The sequence below is a fragment of the Coenobita brevimanus genome, chromosome 93, assembly GCF_032717465.1.
Source record: "Coenobita brevimanus isolate Jiangsu-jjx chromosome 93, ASM3271746v2, whole genome shotgun sequence".
NCBI lineage: Eukaryota > Metazoa > Arthropoda > Malacostraca > Decapoda > Coenobitidae > Coenobita > Coenobita brevimanus.
The window spans coordinates 30604505-30622783 of record NC_137046.1 but is presented as its reverse complement, the minus strand read 5'-3'; the positions used below and the strand labels follow the sequence as shown (position 1 = coordinate 30622783).

Below are 18279 nucleotides of genomic sequence, written 5' to 3'. Positions count from 1 at the left end.
CCAGTCTTTTTGCTAGGTTCTGATACTGAAGCTGAACTTTCTTCCATCTCATATGTGTGTATGTAAAAAACATTACTTATTTGTGTAAAAAATATTGCACTATAGAAATGGGTCAATATACAAATCAACAAAATGCGGATAACTCACTTCCTCAAGAGGTGTTGAGATGCTGGCAGTAGCTTGAAGATGAGGAGTTATGTAGTGTGTGAGCGTGTGTGGGTGAGTGTGTATGTGTGTGTGTGTGTGTGTGGGTGTGGGTGAGTGTGTGTGGGTGTGTGGGTGTGTCTGTGGCTGTGGCGTATTTTCTTCTCTCCTTGCGATACATTTGCCTAAAACACATGCGATGCACACAATAGATTTCTCCACGAACATTCGCTGCACGACATATGTATGTACAGTACATGTGGCTGTGGCATATTTCTTGTCTCTTACACTTGCGCTATGTTTTAGCTAAGTCAGTCAATGCATGAAATATTTCTCTGTGAACACTCGCTGCACTATTTTATATGTATATTTCACACTAAACCATACGCAATATAAAACACTATCACATGATTCCATCCCAACCTCGTCTATTATTCCCGACTCTATGGCGTATGTGACCGCCTGTTTCCTTAGCGACTGTTGCATATCTCTATGGCGTGCATAATGCCTGCTATGGTAGGTCAGTTATTTCACCAATCCAGGCATTCTGTGTTTCACAAATATAAGTATTGGCTTCACTATAAAAAGGCAAAATACTCACATCATTTATGGGTAGGGTGAAGCAAAGTGGAAACCCCGTTATAACAAAACACACTCCTGCCTATAGGCTTAACAGCTGATAACGGGCCTCAATGATTTACAGACAATATATCTATGTTCCATAGACACAATCATATCACATCATAGTCAAAAACACTATACAATCACAATATTTCAATAATGGCTTCTGCCTCGGGTGGGAGGGGGAAAATGGCGGGTTTAAAGGGACGCTGGCAGCTGCGCTACTCTCCTGTCCGGTTGGTCGTGAGATACTGAGATATTTCTGCTACGCATTGTCTCGTCAGAGCAGTCACAGTGTTGCCAAGTGATTACCTCGGAAAAGCAATGCACACACTGGAACACACCAAAATTTGACGCAAATCGGCCGAAAACTTTTCTCATGACAGTTTTTTCTGCTTAGGAACGTGATTTGAGTGACTGAACATCTTTAGAACAATCCACATGAAACGCGAATCGCATGAGTGACCCTGAGAGGGTTAACAGCTATAGTATTTGAGGGGTTTAATGCAGTAAGACATTTTTATTATGCCAAAAACAAAAACAATAAAGTAATTTTTTACAGTAAATTATAAAGTAATATTTCCTGCCAATTTCATAATCTATCAGGAAATATTCCAGTTACTTTGGTCCTCATGAAAAAATTCTAAAAACTGCATTATATCCCCACCTTGCTGTAATCTGAAACCCAACTTTTCTTCTCTATTCAATCAACTCAAGAAAAAAAAAACAGGTTAATGTAAAAAAACTCAGCCTGTCTTACCACCTTAAGCAATACTAAGAACACAATGACTAATGTTCAAAAACAGGTTAACCAGATAATTGTTGTGGGTACCCTGCAGTTAAATCACAGAGCAAACAGTACCAATTCTGGAAGATGATAATATTTGTACACACTTCAAGGCAATCACCCTACCAAATCATAAATCTATATCAAAACAGCTAATGGTACCATCCTTATCATGACCAAACAGACAACCCAACAAACTAGCAAGTTTCAAAAAGCCACAAAAATATGTCTCCATAAAACAAAAAACAAAAAAGAAAAACATCAAACAAAGCAATCATATAGATCATAAATCAAAGTAAACACACAAGCTACCTACTGACCCCAAAACAAAATCTAGCAACTGATCAAATATGTAAAATATCCAAAGTGACAGGAACATCCCAGATCAAAAACACTAACCTTAAACACCCCAGTTCTATGGACATAAATACCCTCACTGCAATCTTCCACTTTTATTGGACTCGTGACTTAGTCCCTGCTATCTGAAAAAAAGCAATCATTATCCCAATCCTCAGGTCAAACAAACTATCCAACTATCTATCACCACATAGATGAAAATAACTGCCTTGGACATCATTCGAAATCACAAAGACTAATCTTTAAAGTATATAACCTTGCACATTCCCCTGTCTAGTTCTCAACATGGATTTTGACTCACTCAATCACTACACACCTCTCTAAACTGACTCAACTCACCTTGGATGGTTTCAACAGGAAACAGTCCCTATGAAGAACTATAGGAGCAGCAAGATTTAAACAAAGTTCTTGACAGAGTTCCAAGATAAACAAAATTTTGAACACAAATATGGAAAACATTGACAAGAAGTGGACAGCCAACTTTCCCTCAAGCACAAAGCCTAAATATTCCACCAAAACCAGGCACAAAATCTGAATAATTCCCAACACTCCTCCACTGGGCTTAATTCTCTCACCTTAACTTTTTAACTTTTTCCTCAAAGACCTAAAAACCCCACCACACTTTATAACAGGTCCAATGCTGATGACCTGGCATTAGCTTCACAACAATTTATCCAACAAACAGCAGAACAGCTCCAACAATACCTACACTCACTAAAACATATCCCTACAAATAAATATATATATATAAAACCACCTTAGACGATTCTGATGCTGTAATATTTTCCCATCTCTGACTTCTTTATGAATGATGTTAATATTTCTTTGGTTGATGTAGTTTCTGTCCTCACTGGCAACAAAACATCAGCCCCTCTCCTCCCTCCCTACTCCCTTGCAAGCCATAAAATTTGAATTTAATCCTTAATTTACAGTCAATTTGTGCAAAAGATTTGCAGGATGCATGACGATGTTAAAGAATCAATAGACTACGTAAAGTTGCTTCTTAAAACTCGTTTGTACTGATAGGATACGGAATTTTTAAGTACAGTACAGTATAAGCTAATAATACTCATCTCCCGTCGCCCTGCGAAGCTCTCACCCAGTGGCACATGCCAGCTACGAAACTTTTACAATTAAACAGCCGAATGTTGGGTACTGAACTGGGGTCGCAGACAGTATATGTTATAGAACAAAATATACTCAAAATTGCATGACAGATCATTGGTGTAAGTTTTTGTCATACGTCGCATTACACCCTGTATATATATAGTACTTGGGTAGTGTGATAAGGAGTAAGGACGGAAGTTTAGAGGGTGAAGTGCTTGAAAGGGTACAACAAGGAAGAAAGGTTGCTGGTTCTTTGAAAGCAGTGATCAAAAACAGGGAAGTGAGCATGGAAGTGAAAACATTACTACATGAAAGTATTGTTATACCAACCATAGCATATGGAAGTGAAGCTTGGACCTTGTTCAAGGGACACAAGTCAAGAGTGAGAGCAGTGGAAATGAGTTATTAGAGAGAAAAGTGTGTGGAGTCACATGGAGAGCCAGACTGACAAATGAGGAAGTGAAGGATCATTGTGGTGTGGATGTGGATGTGATAGGAAGCATTAGGAGAAACACTCTGAGGTGGTTTGGCCACGTGGAGAGGATGGAGAGTGAGAAACTAACCAGGAGAGTGTATATGAGTGAGGTGGAGGGGGGGGGGAGAGGAAGGGGGAGGCCAAGGATGAGATGGAGGGATGGAGTGGAGAGGCATATGAGAGAAGGGGGTGTGAGATGGAAGCAGGGCAGTGAAATGGTGGGGAACAGGGCAACAGGGAGGCAATTTGCTTGTGGCCACCCCTTACGGGATTAAGGTGTCTGGCAATATATTTATATGTGTGTGTGTATATATATATATATATATATATATACAGGGTGTCCCTGGAGTTATGTCAAAAACTTTGAGCAATGACAGATGAGGGAATTCTAAGCAAAAAATGTTATATGAACATGTGTCCAAATCTCAACCGTTACGGAGCTACAATTACTGATGACCTTATGGGCGAAAATGGTCTCCTTCATAATTCGCCCATAAGGTCATCAGTAACTGTAGCTCCATAACGGTTGGGATTTGGACACATGTTCATATCACATTTTTTCCTTAGAATTCCCTCCTCTATCATTTCCCAAAGTTTTTTACTTAACTCTCGGGACACCCTGTATATACAGTATATATATATATCTTAAATCACTCTCATCTTATATGTCGGGACCAACTGCCTAGCCCTGGGCTCCTACGCTCCTCATGGGGCAATGTAGGATTGGATGATGGATGGATGGATGGATGGATGGATGGATGGATGGATATATATATATATATATGTGTGTGTGTGGTAGGTGGGGGCGTTCACCATCCACTCACTCAATGTAGTGCTGCTGTCAGGTGTCTGCCCTTTCTTCTCCTCCATCCTTCTTTCCTTCCATTGTCTTCTGTCTTCCTTTCCTTCATTCTTTCCTTGTCCTTCTGCCTACGGGTAACTTTACACTCCCTCTTCTGTCTTTCGTTCCTTCATTCTTCCCTCTTCCTTCTGCCTGTGGGTGACTCTACATTGAGTGACAAGCCAAATGGTTTCCTGTACACCAGGAAACCATTTACTATGCTGGGTGGTAACCATATAGCCAAATTTTGGCTCCTGGTAGTTTAGTGGGTAATTATTGTGCTCTAATCGGATTGAGCCGGTGAAGGTTTATATCAAAGGGGTGGTTGGGGTTGACTGCTCATGTAATGCCACTCAGGGATGAGTGAGGCTGGTCACTATCATCTTAAATGTCGGGACCAACTGCCTAGCCCCCCAGGCTCCTATGCTCCTCATGGGGCAATGTAGGATTGGATGATGATGATGATGATATATGCTAATTAGTGGGTAATTATTGTGCTCTAATCAGATTGAGCAGGTGAAGGTTTATATCCAAGGGATGGTTGGGGTTGATTGCTCATGTAATGCCACTCAGGGATGAATGAGGCTGGTCACTCTCATCTTAAATGTCGGGACCAACTGCCTAGCCCCAGACTCCTATGCTCCTCATGGGGCAATGTAGGATTGGATGATGATGATGATGATGATGATGATGATGATGATGATGATATATATATATATATATATATATATATATATATATATATATATATATATATATATATATAAAACTTCACTCCAGACAGGGAGTACTCTCAAACTTACCCATGAGTCACGCTCTGTAACCAGTCACTCACCTTTGAAAGACATCCTAAAATTCTTAGACTTATTTGAATACAAAAACAACTTTTTCCTCAACACACAAGCTGTACTCACTTGCACTGGCATAGAGATAAGTAAAATATTTATCACAAATTTGGAGAATGCTGACAAGAGGCGGCCAGCCAAATTTCCCTCTGGCATACAGCCCAAATCTTTAACCAAAACTAATGACACAAAATCAGAATACTCCCCAGCACCCACCCCTGAATCTCACCTCTTTCATGTTTCTACCTGGAATCGTGCTAAGTCTGTTCTGCGCTCTGCTATAAATAATATCATTTGTACTAAATGCTCTGAACTCTCAGACTCAACTTCTTGCTTCTTCTGGCACCTTACCAAACACCTCTCTAACAACTTTATTTCACCCTTCTTCCCTTTTCTTTACTGCTCTGATGGCTCTATAGCTGTTTCTTCTACTGAGAAAGCAGAACATTTCATTCACACTTTCTCCTCCAAATCCACCTTAGATTATTCTGATGCTGTTCCTCTATTTTTTCCCACCTCTGACTTCTTTATAAATGATGTTAATATTTCTTCAGTTGATGTAGTTTCTGCCCTCACTGGTCTCAATACTGAAAAAGTATTTGGGCCTCATGGGGTCCCTCCTGTTGTTCTCAAGAACTGTGCTTCTGTGCTTACACCCTGCTTAGGTAGACTCTCACCTTTGTTTGTCAACTTGTACCTTTCCTTCTTGCTGAAAGTTTGTTCTCATTCAGCCAGTCCCAAAGAAAGGTGACTGTTCCCACTTCTTTAACTACCACCCAACAGCTTTCACATCTTGTATTTCTATCCATCCATCCTTCCATCATCCACTCCTACATTGCCTCATGAGGAGCATAGGAGCCCAGGGTTAGGCAGTTGGTCCTGATATTTAAGATGAGAGTGACCAGCCTCACTCATCCCTGAGTGGCATTACATGAGCAATCAACCCTAACCACCCCTTGGATATGAACCTTCACTGGTTCAATCTGACTGGAGTGCAATAATTACCCAATAAACCACCAGGCACCAAAATTTGGTTATATGGTTACCACCCAGCATAGTAAATGGTTTCCTGGTGTACAGGTAACCATTTGGCTTGTCACTCAGTGTAGAGTCACCCACAGGCAGAAGGAAGAGGAAAGAATGAAGGAAAGAAAGACAGAAGAGGGAGTGTGAAGTCACCCGTAGGCAGAAATACAAGGAAAGAAAGAAAGAAAAGGAAAGGAAGACAGAAGAGGATTTCTAAAAATTTTAAATCTATTTTTAACAAACCATTTTTAAGCAATTTTCCTATCACAACCTCCTTTCTGAACTGCCAGTATGGGTTCCATTACGGACCTCAGTATGCATGGTGCCACAGGTATACTGTATAAGGCAAACATACTGATAAAAACCAATCGTTATAAATATTTTTAAGGAAAAATGAGTTCCCACAAACTAACCCCTACTTTACAGGTAAATATATGTCACAGATTTAGCATGACAAGATTCTACATAACCTATCTTGTATAGTTAAGAGACTGTACTATAACTGGTAATTGTGCTACTCATACCCTAACAAAAACCAGGGATAAGCATACTACAGAGCTTCAGCAAGTCGAATAATCATCTTACCTCATCAATCCACTGAAGTGGCAAAACTTTCCCACCACAAACATTATGGGTGTTTTCTATGCAAATAAGAGAAGTTCTGGGGCAGTGAATGTCCTCCTCTCGCAGCCTGGAGGTAATCTCATCCACATTAAATGTTCCATCTGGTTTGGTGGGGATGATGTGAGGCTGTATTCCACCAAGCTGGTAATTATGATATTATTATTAATCCATGTAGTTTCACATAATTATCATCAACATCACTAACATCCTGCCTCTTTTCCTCACCAACAGGTAGGGTGAGGTAAGGTTCAGAAACATGGAAAATTAAAAAAAAATACATGATGGTGACAGAACTAATTAACAGCATGCCCAGCTCATTCCTTCACCATTCCATTCCCCACAATTCCACACCCACCACTCTACCTCACAAGTACAATTTTCTGCACATACAGTCCCTGTAATATATTCGTCCTGCAAAATCTCCCTGAAAGCAACTCTGGTAGAATATTGTTCATCCTGCCACTGTTTTTACCTAGCTGAGTAGAAGTAAGTTATCATGCCTCCGGCCGGTAGGTATGGGCATCCCTCATCTCATCATGAGTCAGACAGCTCTGTCGCTTTTAAGCACTGGTAGGGTGAAGATTAGTGTGCGCGTACTTCACATTCCTGCCCTGTTTCTTCCTGAAATTGCTTGCATTTCTGTGAACTTTTCTCTCAGTATGGGCAAGAACTAGCACTATTCATGATCAGCTGACCACCATAATCTCCCTGCACCAGTCAAACTGTCCAGGGTAAGAAATTTCAAGAGTTGTGGGACTGGCAAAGCAGACAGTGCAGAGATGAATCAAGCAGTTCAACGACTTGGATGACCATGATGTTCCTCCCCATACTCCATACTCCTTGCACTGGCAGGTCACACAAGATAACTCCGTGCACTCACAACATTATCCACTATCAACCAGAGGCAATCCTATGTATTTCTGCAAGAGAAGTGAAAGTCAGAAACCTTCGTATACACTCTGATCTGTCCACATGTACAGTATCATGCATAATTCACAACAACCTTGGTTACTGCAGCTTCCACCCTGTGACTAAGTCTCTCCTCACCTGTCAGAAAGTGCAGCGTTGGGTCAAATTTTGCGCCACACACAGTGGGTGATATGTTGACAAGTGGAGATGCATTTGATGGATGAATGAGTTGACCTTGATAGTGACTAGGAACATTTACCACAGATGTGACAATAATCCACTCAACCTGCACTACACCATAAAGAATGTTAAACAGAGTGTGATGATCTTGGGTGCCTTCACTTACTATAAGATCACCTTCCCAAGAGCTTCAGCAGTGCCAAATAGACATTTTTATGCATGACAGAGTGCCTTGCCACATGGACCAAGACATCACTACCAAGCTCAGGGATTGTCAGGTTGAGGTTCTGCAAAAGTGACCTGGTAATCCTCCACACTTCAGCCCCACTGAAAACCTGTGAGCCATCATCAAGAGGAAGCAAAGGCACTATGAGACTGTTTTCCATTCCCCTTCTGGTGAGGTCATGAAGGTATGGAACAATTTTAATCCAGTGAAGACCAGGAACCTGATGGATTCTGTCTCTGACAGGAGGCATCATCCCAGTCTCAAGTGTGCCAAGTAGTGGTGCACTGCCAATTGTTATCAATTATAATACTTCACAAGCCAAATGGCCTTCCTCTGAAGTTACTCATATCTTATTCACATTCTAAAAAGAATGCCTGATGCCAGATTTCCATATCTCTAGCTAAAGAACAGGCAGGACCATGTGATCTACTACTACTTTCTGAGGAGTATCTTCATCTATCTATCTATCTATTGCCAGACGCCTTAATCCCGTAAGGGGTGGCCACAAACAAATCACCTCAACATTGCCCTGTCCCCCGTCATTTCACTGTCCTGCTCCCAACTCACCCTCCTCTCTCATATACCTTTCTACTCCATCCCTCCATCTCATCCTCGGCCACCACCTTCCTCTCCCCTCCCCTCCACCTTACTCACATACACCCTCCTCATCAGCCTCTCACCCTCCATCCTCTCCACATGGCCAAACCACCTCAGTGTGTTCCTCCTAATGCTCCCTATCACATCCACATCCACACCACAACGCTCCTTTATATCCTCATTTGTCAGCTGGTCTCTCCATGTGACTCCACAGGCTCCTCTTAAATAACTCATTTCCACTGCTCTCACTCTTGACATGTGTCCTTCCAACAACATCCAAGCTTCACTTCCATAAGTTAGAGTTGGTATCACAATACTGTCATGTAGTAACTTTTTCACTTCCATGTTCACTTCCCTGTTTCTTATCACTGCTTTCAAGGTACCAGCAACCTTTCTTCCTTGTTGTACCCTTTCAAGCACTTCACCCTCCAAACTTCCATACTTACTCATCACACTACCCAAGTACTTAAACGTACTCACATTTTCCATTTCCTCACCATCCAACCTCACCATACATTCACTAACTTCACCTCTCTCAAAGTCCATCACTTTACTCTTCCCTACATTCACCTTTAGGTTCCGTTTCTTACACACTCTCCCATACTCATCCACCAAGCCTTGCAGCTCCCTTTCATCTTCACTTAACAACACAGTATCATCTGCAAACAACAGAACAGGGAGTTTCCAAACACTACCCTCTCTCACTGGGGCCACCCCAACATCCACTGCCCTATCTGGTATCTCTTTTATTACCCCATCCAAGTACAGATTGAACAACCATGGAGACATGACACATCCCTGTTTCAACCTAACATTCAAAGAGAAAGATTCACTCAGTTCACCATCCACATGCACTGCATCCTTAGCACCATCATACATACTCTTCACAGCATTCAACAACTTCCCATCTACTCCATATATTCTTAATACTTTCCACAATCCTTGTCTATCCACCCTGTCATATGCTTTCTCCAAATCCATGAAGGTCGCATACAACTTCTTTCCCTTCTCCAGAAACTTCTCTACTAAAGATCTAAGAATGAAAATCTGATCTACACAACCTCTTCCCTTCCTAAAGCCTCCCTGTTCTTCTCCAACTAATTCCTCTGGTACATCCCTAACTCCGTCAATACGTATCCTACCATACACTTTTCCTATTACACTAAGAAGACAAATTCCCCTATGATTACCACACACTTCTTTTTCCCCTTTGCCTTTGAACAGGGGAATAATTATACCTGACTTCCAATCCTCAGGGACTCTACCTTCCTCCCAGGCCAATCTGCACATCTTCCACATCCATTCTACTACTATCTCTCTCCCATGCCTCAGCATTTCATCACACACTCCATCAATTCCTGGGGCTTTCTCCAATTTGACTTCCACAACTTCTATCCTACTGATTTCTTCCTGTCTACTCATCTCCCTCCTTCTCCCAGCCATTCCCCAGCCACTTATACTCACATTACTTCCATTCTCTATGTTCAACAATTCCATAAAGTGTTCTCTCCATCTGCTCACTATTTCTCCCTTCTCCACTAGTAATCTATCATTTTTATCATTCACTCCCCTTCTAACTTCACTGCCACCCTGTCTTACTCTCTTCACCTCTTTCCAGAACATTTTCTTACAGTCCTTCCACTTTACACTCAAATTCCTTCCAAATTCCTCATCCACTATCTTCTTATTCTCTCCTACTAATCTTTTCACCTCTCTCTTCCTTTCTACATATAACTCTCTATTCCGCCTCTCAACTTCTTCCACGCCCCTATTTCTCATCCATTCATTGTATGCTTTCTTCTTTTGTGCCACAGCCTGTCTCACCTCTTCATTCCACCATTCTGTTCCTTGCACTCCCTTCCGTCTTATATAGTAAGAAATAAATCTTGAACAGTTTTGGTGTGCTGATAATATGGAAAGAAAGGCTGTACTGCAGAATTATCAAGACCCCTGAGCTCACACGTCAGCTGCGTATATGGCCGCAGCCCGTCCATCTAATTCTTCCCCATGTGACTGCTATCATTCCAACTCTTACTTGCCATTCAGTTGTTTTGCAGAAAAGAAAATAAATATGGCACAGTAATTTTGTCCAACAAAACAAATCTTCATTCCTATCAACTATAGTCGTTCTATTTTATGAAGGCAGTTTGGGTGGGGCGCTCTGGGACCTCAGTCTGTTAGCTCTGTTGTCACATCGTCGCCACACACGTGCTCTCTCTCTCTCTCTCTCTCTCTCTCTCTCTCATATTTATATTAACTACTACTAATTGTATTTTCTTTATTTTCTCTCTTGTTTTCGACTTTTTTCCACACCACCTCTGAGGTAAAAGTCTATAGGTGCGTTTTTTTTATATAGCTTCCATGGCGGGAGACTGACCGAGTATGACCCACTCACGCAGGGCTGTCCCTCGTGTCACCACCTGACAACGTCGCAAAAGCAACTCTGACAAGTCTTATGAGATTTATACTATACTATAGCTTTTTTATTGAATTACATCTATACAGAGTGTTTAAAATTCATTTATAAGTAGTTACTAGCTTAAAATAGGAGAGTGAGAGAGAGAGAGAGGTGAACACAAATAATTACACGTGTGTCGGCGGCGATGTGACAACAGAGCTAACAGTGTGAGGTCCCAAATCGCACCACCCAAACTGCCTTCATAAAATAGAACGACTATAGATTTTCTCTGCCACTACAAATGCATTCCAAGGTTACTTTACATGGTGTGTGTTAGAGTTCCCTTGTTAGGCAGAAAACCATACTTGTACCACACATGCCTTGTTTGGTGTTCAATAGTACACAAAGCATCAGCAAAGGTTACCATATTTACCCACAATGAATAACTTCACCCTGTGAATGCCTGCTCCATTAGTGCATAACAGCATAGTTACACAGTCTTTGTTTTGCTTCAACCCTTCTGGCACTTTTTCTTTTGGACCAGCTAGAGATTTAACCATCCTGCAGTAAAATCACGCTCAACTTCTATATGCATTTTACTAGCATAATCATACTCAACTTTTATATGCATTTTATGGTGACTCTCTCACTTTTCCTTGTACAGTATAAATGGACAGGAAATAGGCACTCCTCCTCAAGATCTTTCTAAGCAAAACCATCTGTACACTGCTAAGTTTAGATCTTACACTTCTGGCTGATGAAGAGTAAGCCTTTTTTCAAATAGACATATTCATCATACTTTTCATGAAAAATTCCTTGAGCCTGGGTTCCTGCCTTGATATCATAAATTGTAGAATTTCCTACATTATATTCTGTTATCAGGGTCAAAATATTCACTTTTTTCGAGTCTGTTACATATGTCAAACTTCTGTTTCAAGGTAAGCACAAATGCAGTTTCATTTAATTTACACCTTACGCATCAGGGAGTGTAGAAATCTCCATGATGCCATCTATCACGACAACACAACAGTGAGATAGTTTGTCCACTGACTGGCAGCAGTATGCTGACTGGTGATTTGTGGATCATATGGAGGTGAGGAGGGTGACTGAATTAGAGGAGGGGAGACAGGGGGGAAAAGAGGGCTGGGAAGGGGATTAACTAGGAAACAACCTTGACCAGAAATGCTTTCACCTCACTTTGCCCAACTTCACCCAGTCTCATGTAACATGACTATCCTGTGGTGTGGGGGCATTCAGAGTGCCCCTCTCTTTTTCTTAATCATTCTGTGAATTTTCCCAAATGTCTGGTAATCCCAGTTATCTGGATATTGGATATCCAGGACTGTACTGTATGTGCATGGCTAACAACCAAGCTTGTAGCCGCATTTTTCTCATGTGACACATCTCAGGTTGATGGTAGATGGTCATCCACTATAGGGGGACTATTAGGGGAAAAAAAAAATCTACAGTCAATATAGTACTATACAATGCAATACAATATTCAACTCCTATCTAAAGTATTCTTGATCTATGTATGCAACAGTGTAAACTGACCTGAGCCATGCCAGCTTGTTCATATAGAAAGATATGAGCCTGGTCCCCTAGCAGCACCTCACATCCACGTCGCTCACAGTGGCTCAAGACTGCAATGCATGTAATGTCGTTACAACAATCCTTCAGATAAATTAAGAATGGGCCATTACTTCAGGATTTACTCTAAATGGAAGTATAAGAGAACACAATCTATTCTGAGAGGAAAAGATGCATCCCATCTATCAGATAGATGGCTGTGGTGGCAGCAAATATTGTATATCTGCCATATGTTTCTTAGATAATTTACAGAACAACCTACAAATAAAAACTGCTTTATGTCAGTGTTATATGTGTACACTAAACAAGCAAGCATATGCTACCTGATATGAGATTTCCCATAGTGCCTGATGGTACAAATAGTGCAGCATCCTTCCCGGTGTATTCTGCCATCCGACGTTCCAGTTCTGATGATATACCAGATATAACAGTTTAATGTTTGTAATCATCATCATAATCATTATATCCATCAGCATCATCACCCCTATTCCCCCTCTCCCCCCCCAAAAAAAAATGGGAAAGCATTCAAGTGAAATGGACCATACAAACCATTCACAAATCATCCTTGCTCCAAATCGCAATCAATACCATTAGCATAAATCTTTTTGTATAAAAGATATTCACATACACCTGAGTGACAAAGTTCTTCCATTAATTATCAGATAAATAAAACAGCTTTAGGCAAAGCCAAAAACCCACTTTTCCATTACAGCAAGTGAAGCGTGAGGCAACCTAATGAAGGAGCTTTGAGACACTGTACAACACCTAGGCATATGAAATGGTGATAGGAGGAGCTTTCCCAGATTTAAACATCTGAGGATAGGAGCCATTATTTTTTATTTCCAGATACAATGCAACCTTCCCTTGATATACCAATGTCTTATCCATTCATTTAAAGAAAGCATGGTGTGATGCTTACCTTATGTGATACACTGTTGCTTGGTAAATTAGTCACTACCACAGCTACTTACATGTGCAGCCTTGCTTGCTGCAACACCAAAAGGAAAAGAGAGCAGTTATCTTGGGCTGGACCTTGTCAAGAGCATCTAGAATGATGGGGTATGAAAGATTTCTCCTTCACTTCATTTCGCTTAGGTCCAATTATAAAGGCTCCAACATGCTTGCATGCATCAGCTTTGGTCACCTAATGTCAGCTCTGCTTGCTGTGTGATCTCTAGCATCCTCTCTATTCAGTCCCTTTTTCCTGATGTCACATATAATGACCTCGTCTCAGGTGTTTTTCAGTTTGCAACTCATCATTACAAAACCAGATGGGGCTAATGTTGTCATGTCAGCCATGTCTCATACAACAACTGTCAATGTCTTGAAACAAGTCATCACCTTACAGTCCATGACTCTGGTTCCCATGGTCAGTGCTGTTATTAACTGGGATCCATAGAGAAGCTGCTAATCCTCTGTTAAGTGGGGTGTCTTCATGGCCAAAGACTAATGAGGTTTAGGATTTCCACGAGAGACCAGTGATGCACACATGACTGTAGGTTGGGTCCAATGTAGAACAACACTTTGCTCAACAGGGAAGAGATCTTTTCTAGGTGGTAATACCAAACCCAAGCTCCTGAAGGTAATTCAGGGTGCCATGTATGAAAAGAATGAGCTCCATTAAAGATTTCTGGAGAAAAAGAACAATGTCAGGTAGTCCCACAAAGATAACTACCGTAACATTTGGGTCAGTAACCCCTGGGTGGGAAGGGAAAAAAAAAAAAATGTTTTGGTAAATGATGGCCATCACTTAGTCTGTGTGAATGAAGACAAAGTATTGACAAATTTAATAACATAAAAAAAGGTAACTGGAAAGAGCAAACACCTTAAAAATGACCCCCAACACTTAGCACCTGTGGAACAACTCTGTGCATTTTACATATATATGTATATATACTGTACATATATATATACTCATATATACAGTAAAAGTCCTCTAATCCGGCCACCAATAAACCGAAACTCCCAGTACTCCGCATCTGTCAGGTCTTTTTTCGATTTCTGGGGGACTTTATCAAAGGATTTATCTGGTTTGGACTTGCTCCTGGCCTTGGATGTATCTGCCGGCAACTAATCATCTCCCACTTCTATGCATTTCCGGTGAGTAAAACAATAACCCATATCATTTTAAGTGTTTATTCAATGTGCTCTGGCCTTTCATTCTCCTCTTCACTAGAGTTCATCTCTTCTTCTGTTATGTCTACCACACCTGAGTCTAGGTTGTAGTGTGTCAAGTTCTGTCTTTCGTCCACCTCTGCTGCGTCTTGGCTTGTGTTTCTGATAGCTTCCACAGCGGCCGCCAGAGTGTCTTCCCTCTGCCGCTCACCTTCCACAGTCAGGTGACCCGTGTGCTATAGTGGCTGGGGTAATTTTGTTCCAGCTTTCAACCATGGTATCCACTGCATTTTTTATGCTGAATTCCTTCCAGAACTGACTTATTGTCATGGCAGGTCGAGAATTGGCAGGTGGTGGCGGGGGTGTGAGTGCGCTAGGAGACTAGACTGGCCTTGAGGACGGGCCTGGTCTGGACTCCTCTGGACTAGTTTGAGACTGTTCTGGCCTGGGAGACACTGCTGCTGGTGTAGCCTGTGGACTGCTGGGAAGGTCCTGAGACTGGAGCGGTTGCAGGTGTGCGGTGTGGGTAGTCGCCGCCATCAGAATCTTCCTCTTCTTCCTGCATCTCCCGCAGAATTGTGTTGTCACTTGTCTCTTTCCTGAGTCTGTCATGCAACTTAGAGCAGAACATGTTCTTAAGGTTGGCGATGATCTCTTGGTCTAGGAGTTGGAGTTTTGAAGTTGTGTTGGGTGGTAAGAATACAACATGGACATTAGGGTGACAGTCAACGAGATATCTGGCATGTGCTCTTGCATTATCCATAAATAGGACAACCTTAACCCGTACAGCGTCGCGGTGGTATATATACCACCTGAGCTCCCAGTGACTAGAGCGTCGCGGTGGTATATATACCACCTCATATTCTCGCACTTGTAGTAAGTCTTTACATGTCGTGACAGTGTGAACGCGACCTTCTATGAACACCATTGTTTCATTCCACTGTCTCACTGTACAACCTGACCCCTCCAGGCCTCCCTTACCCCCTCCTTGGCCTACCTAGGCCATCACTCTGAGTTGAGCTTTTACGCTGTCAAGATGTCTCAAGCTCGTCGTTCCGGTCTCTCCCAAGAAGAAGTAGACAAAGCTCTAGACGATACTGTATCGTCTAAGATGAGTGAAAGTGTGGTATATGCTGATAGCGATGCATCATTAGTGGATAGTGATAGTGAGGATGAGTATTTACCTCCTAATAACGAAAGTGAAACATCAGAATCTAGTGGTACTGGCAAACGAGTAGAACTGATGAAAGGTGAAATAACTTTACCAACAGTAACAGGGGTTGTTTATGTAAGCATTGAATACGAAAATGTAAGCCTAGAATTGTCATAACTGCATTTTTATTTTCCCCCACCAAATATACGTAAAATCTCTGAAGTCTACGGGATGGGAATGAAAAGTAAGCATTCTTATATACGAAAAAAAAAAGTATTTTCTTGTGGATTTGAGTGACTTGATCTGTGAAACTCGTTTTTTTTTTTTTTTATCTATTTATTAGTATTCCTTTTTTTCCAAATACCTTACTTTTCTGTTACAGTAACTTTTCTCTAATTTCTATACCTTTCATCTGCATTTTATGTTACATTTTTATGCCTACAATATATAATATATCAAGATATGTATATTTTGTGAATAGTTTAGTCTATTGTAAGTATTTTGGTATCTTAGACATGTGTAGTAAATGGATAAGGCTTACGAAAATCGTTGTTGACTAGCCGCGACCGAATTACGTAAGGGCTGTAAAACTCTATGGGGGGGGAAACGTAATTTTCGGCAATGCCCGACATGGGAAAAAAAAACAATCTCCGAGTTGAAAACGAACGTTTTCATGAATGAAACTCATGTTTTTTCAGCATTTCTGACCCATCTAGCCAATAAAAATTTTTTCCATAGTCCCGACGCTGGGCGTGTACATATAAGCCAAATCGGCCGACGCTGTACGGGTTAAATGCCAGATTCATTTTCCTGCAGTGCTTCTGTGCATCAGGGATGAACCACTCGTGTGACGAACCACTCGTGCGACAGACTCTCGACCATGTAACCTAGCAGTGTGACCTCCCAGTAAATATTGAGGTTTTTCCTGTCCCAGTGTCTGTAGCGCTGAGGTTTATGGAATTTGTGGATAATTAGTGGCTTCATCTTGTGTGAGCCAGAAGCACTGCAAGTAAGACGCTCAGCCACTCTTTATTCATCTTAGTGCCGACTGCCTGCCTCTGTCCCTTCATCAGGTACGTGTATCTTGCCAACCGCTTCCAGAAGATGCCGGTCTCATTGCAATTATAGACCTGGTGCCATGAATACCCGCCCTCCTCAACAATCTTGCGTGCCTCCTCTGGAAAGCTAGCAGCCGCATCTACGTCAGCAGAGGCCGCCTCGCCGTGATAAGGGACACACCTCACCTCGCACCTTTTCTTAAACCTGAAGAGCCACCCTGACGAAGCTCTGAACGTGGGTGGCGGGTTTATATTCTTCTTTCTGCAAACTGCAGCGTGTATCCTTAGGGCCTGATCCTTGATGGCCCTGGTAGAGATGCTCACACCTGCCCAGCTCTGGCCGTTCAGCCAGCAGACAAGGTATCCTGTTATGGCCATGACACGTCTTACCACAGACAACTCCACAATCACTGTCTTGTTGGACGGGAAGAACTTGGCCTGGATCGTAACCTGTGGACAATTACTTGTACTGGCATAAACACACATGCATAACAGCACCCAAAAATCAACTGTATACAGAAGAAATAATTTGATGTTTAATTTTTTTATGAGGCAACACTTAAACAGTACACCCTTAAGGGTATAATGTACAGTAACTTTATAAGTACAGTAACCAACGTTAACGATTTTCATTACAGCACAGTACTGAATATTTTTAATGTGAACGTGGAGAACAAAATCGATTGTGTAACTGCGATTAATGTGGTGAAGAATGTAGAAAATTTTTAATATCTGGGAATGATTGTATCATCTAATGGATCATTAGACAATGAAATGTAAATATTATTTAACATGCACTCACCTGCTTTTTGAGAGTTTCCATGTTCTTCCTGAGGGTCCTTATAGTGCTTTCAGGAGCCCCTGTCAGGCGACGTATTTCAGGGGCCGTCAACCCCTCCTGAAGGAGCTGCAAAATCCTTCCCTTGTCGGCAGCTGAATACCGCCGATGTTTTTGGCCAACCCTGTACGCCCGCTTCACCTTAGGCCGCTGCGGTGGCCCTGCAACATCCCCCTCACCTCGTTGCTCCGCGCACTGTACTTCACTGGCACACTCCATCGCAAAAGTCGAAGCGCGGTCGTCCAGGTGTGGTTCGAGAAGCTATGAGGCAAGCACAGCACAAAAACAAGCAATGGCGTAGGTCTGTAGTACCACTGCTGTATCGGCAGAGGGCAGGGTGGTCACAAGATGGCCACCAACAAATGAGCATCGGTATGCGCCGTCAGCT

The 18279-nt window shown here is 41.9% G+C and overlaps 1 protein-coding gene across 1 annotated transcript in view; it reads right to left on the bottom strand.

Moving 5' to 3' along the window:
* The window catches only part of LOC145412393 (uncharacterized), a 55026-nt gene that overhangs the window by 19989 nt on the left and 16758 nt on the right, over positions 1-18279 (bottom strand). The window contains 3 exon segments of the mRNA XM_080282282.1: positions 6789-6968; positions 12692-12780; positions 13051-13134. Coding sequence (XP_080138408.1) covers positions 6789-6968; positions 12692-12780; positions 13051-13134 — 353 coding nt within the window.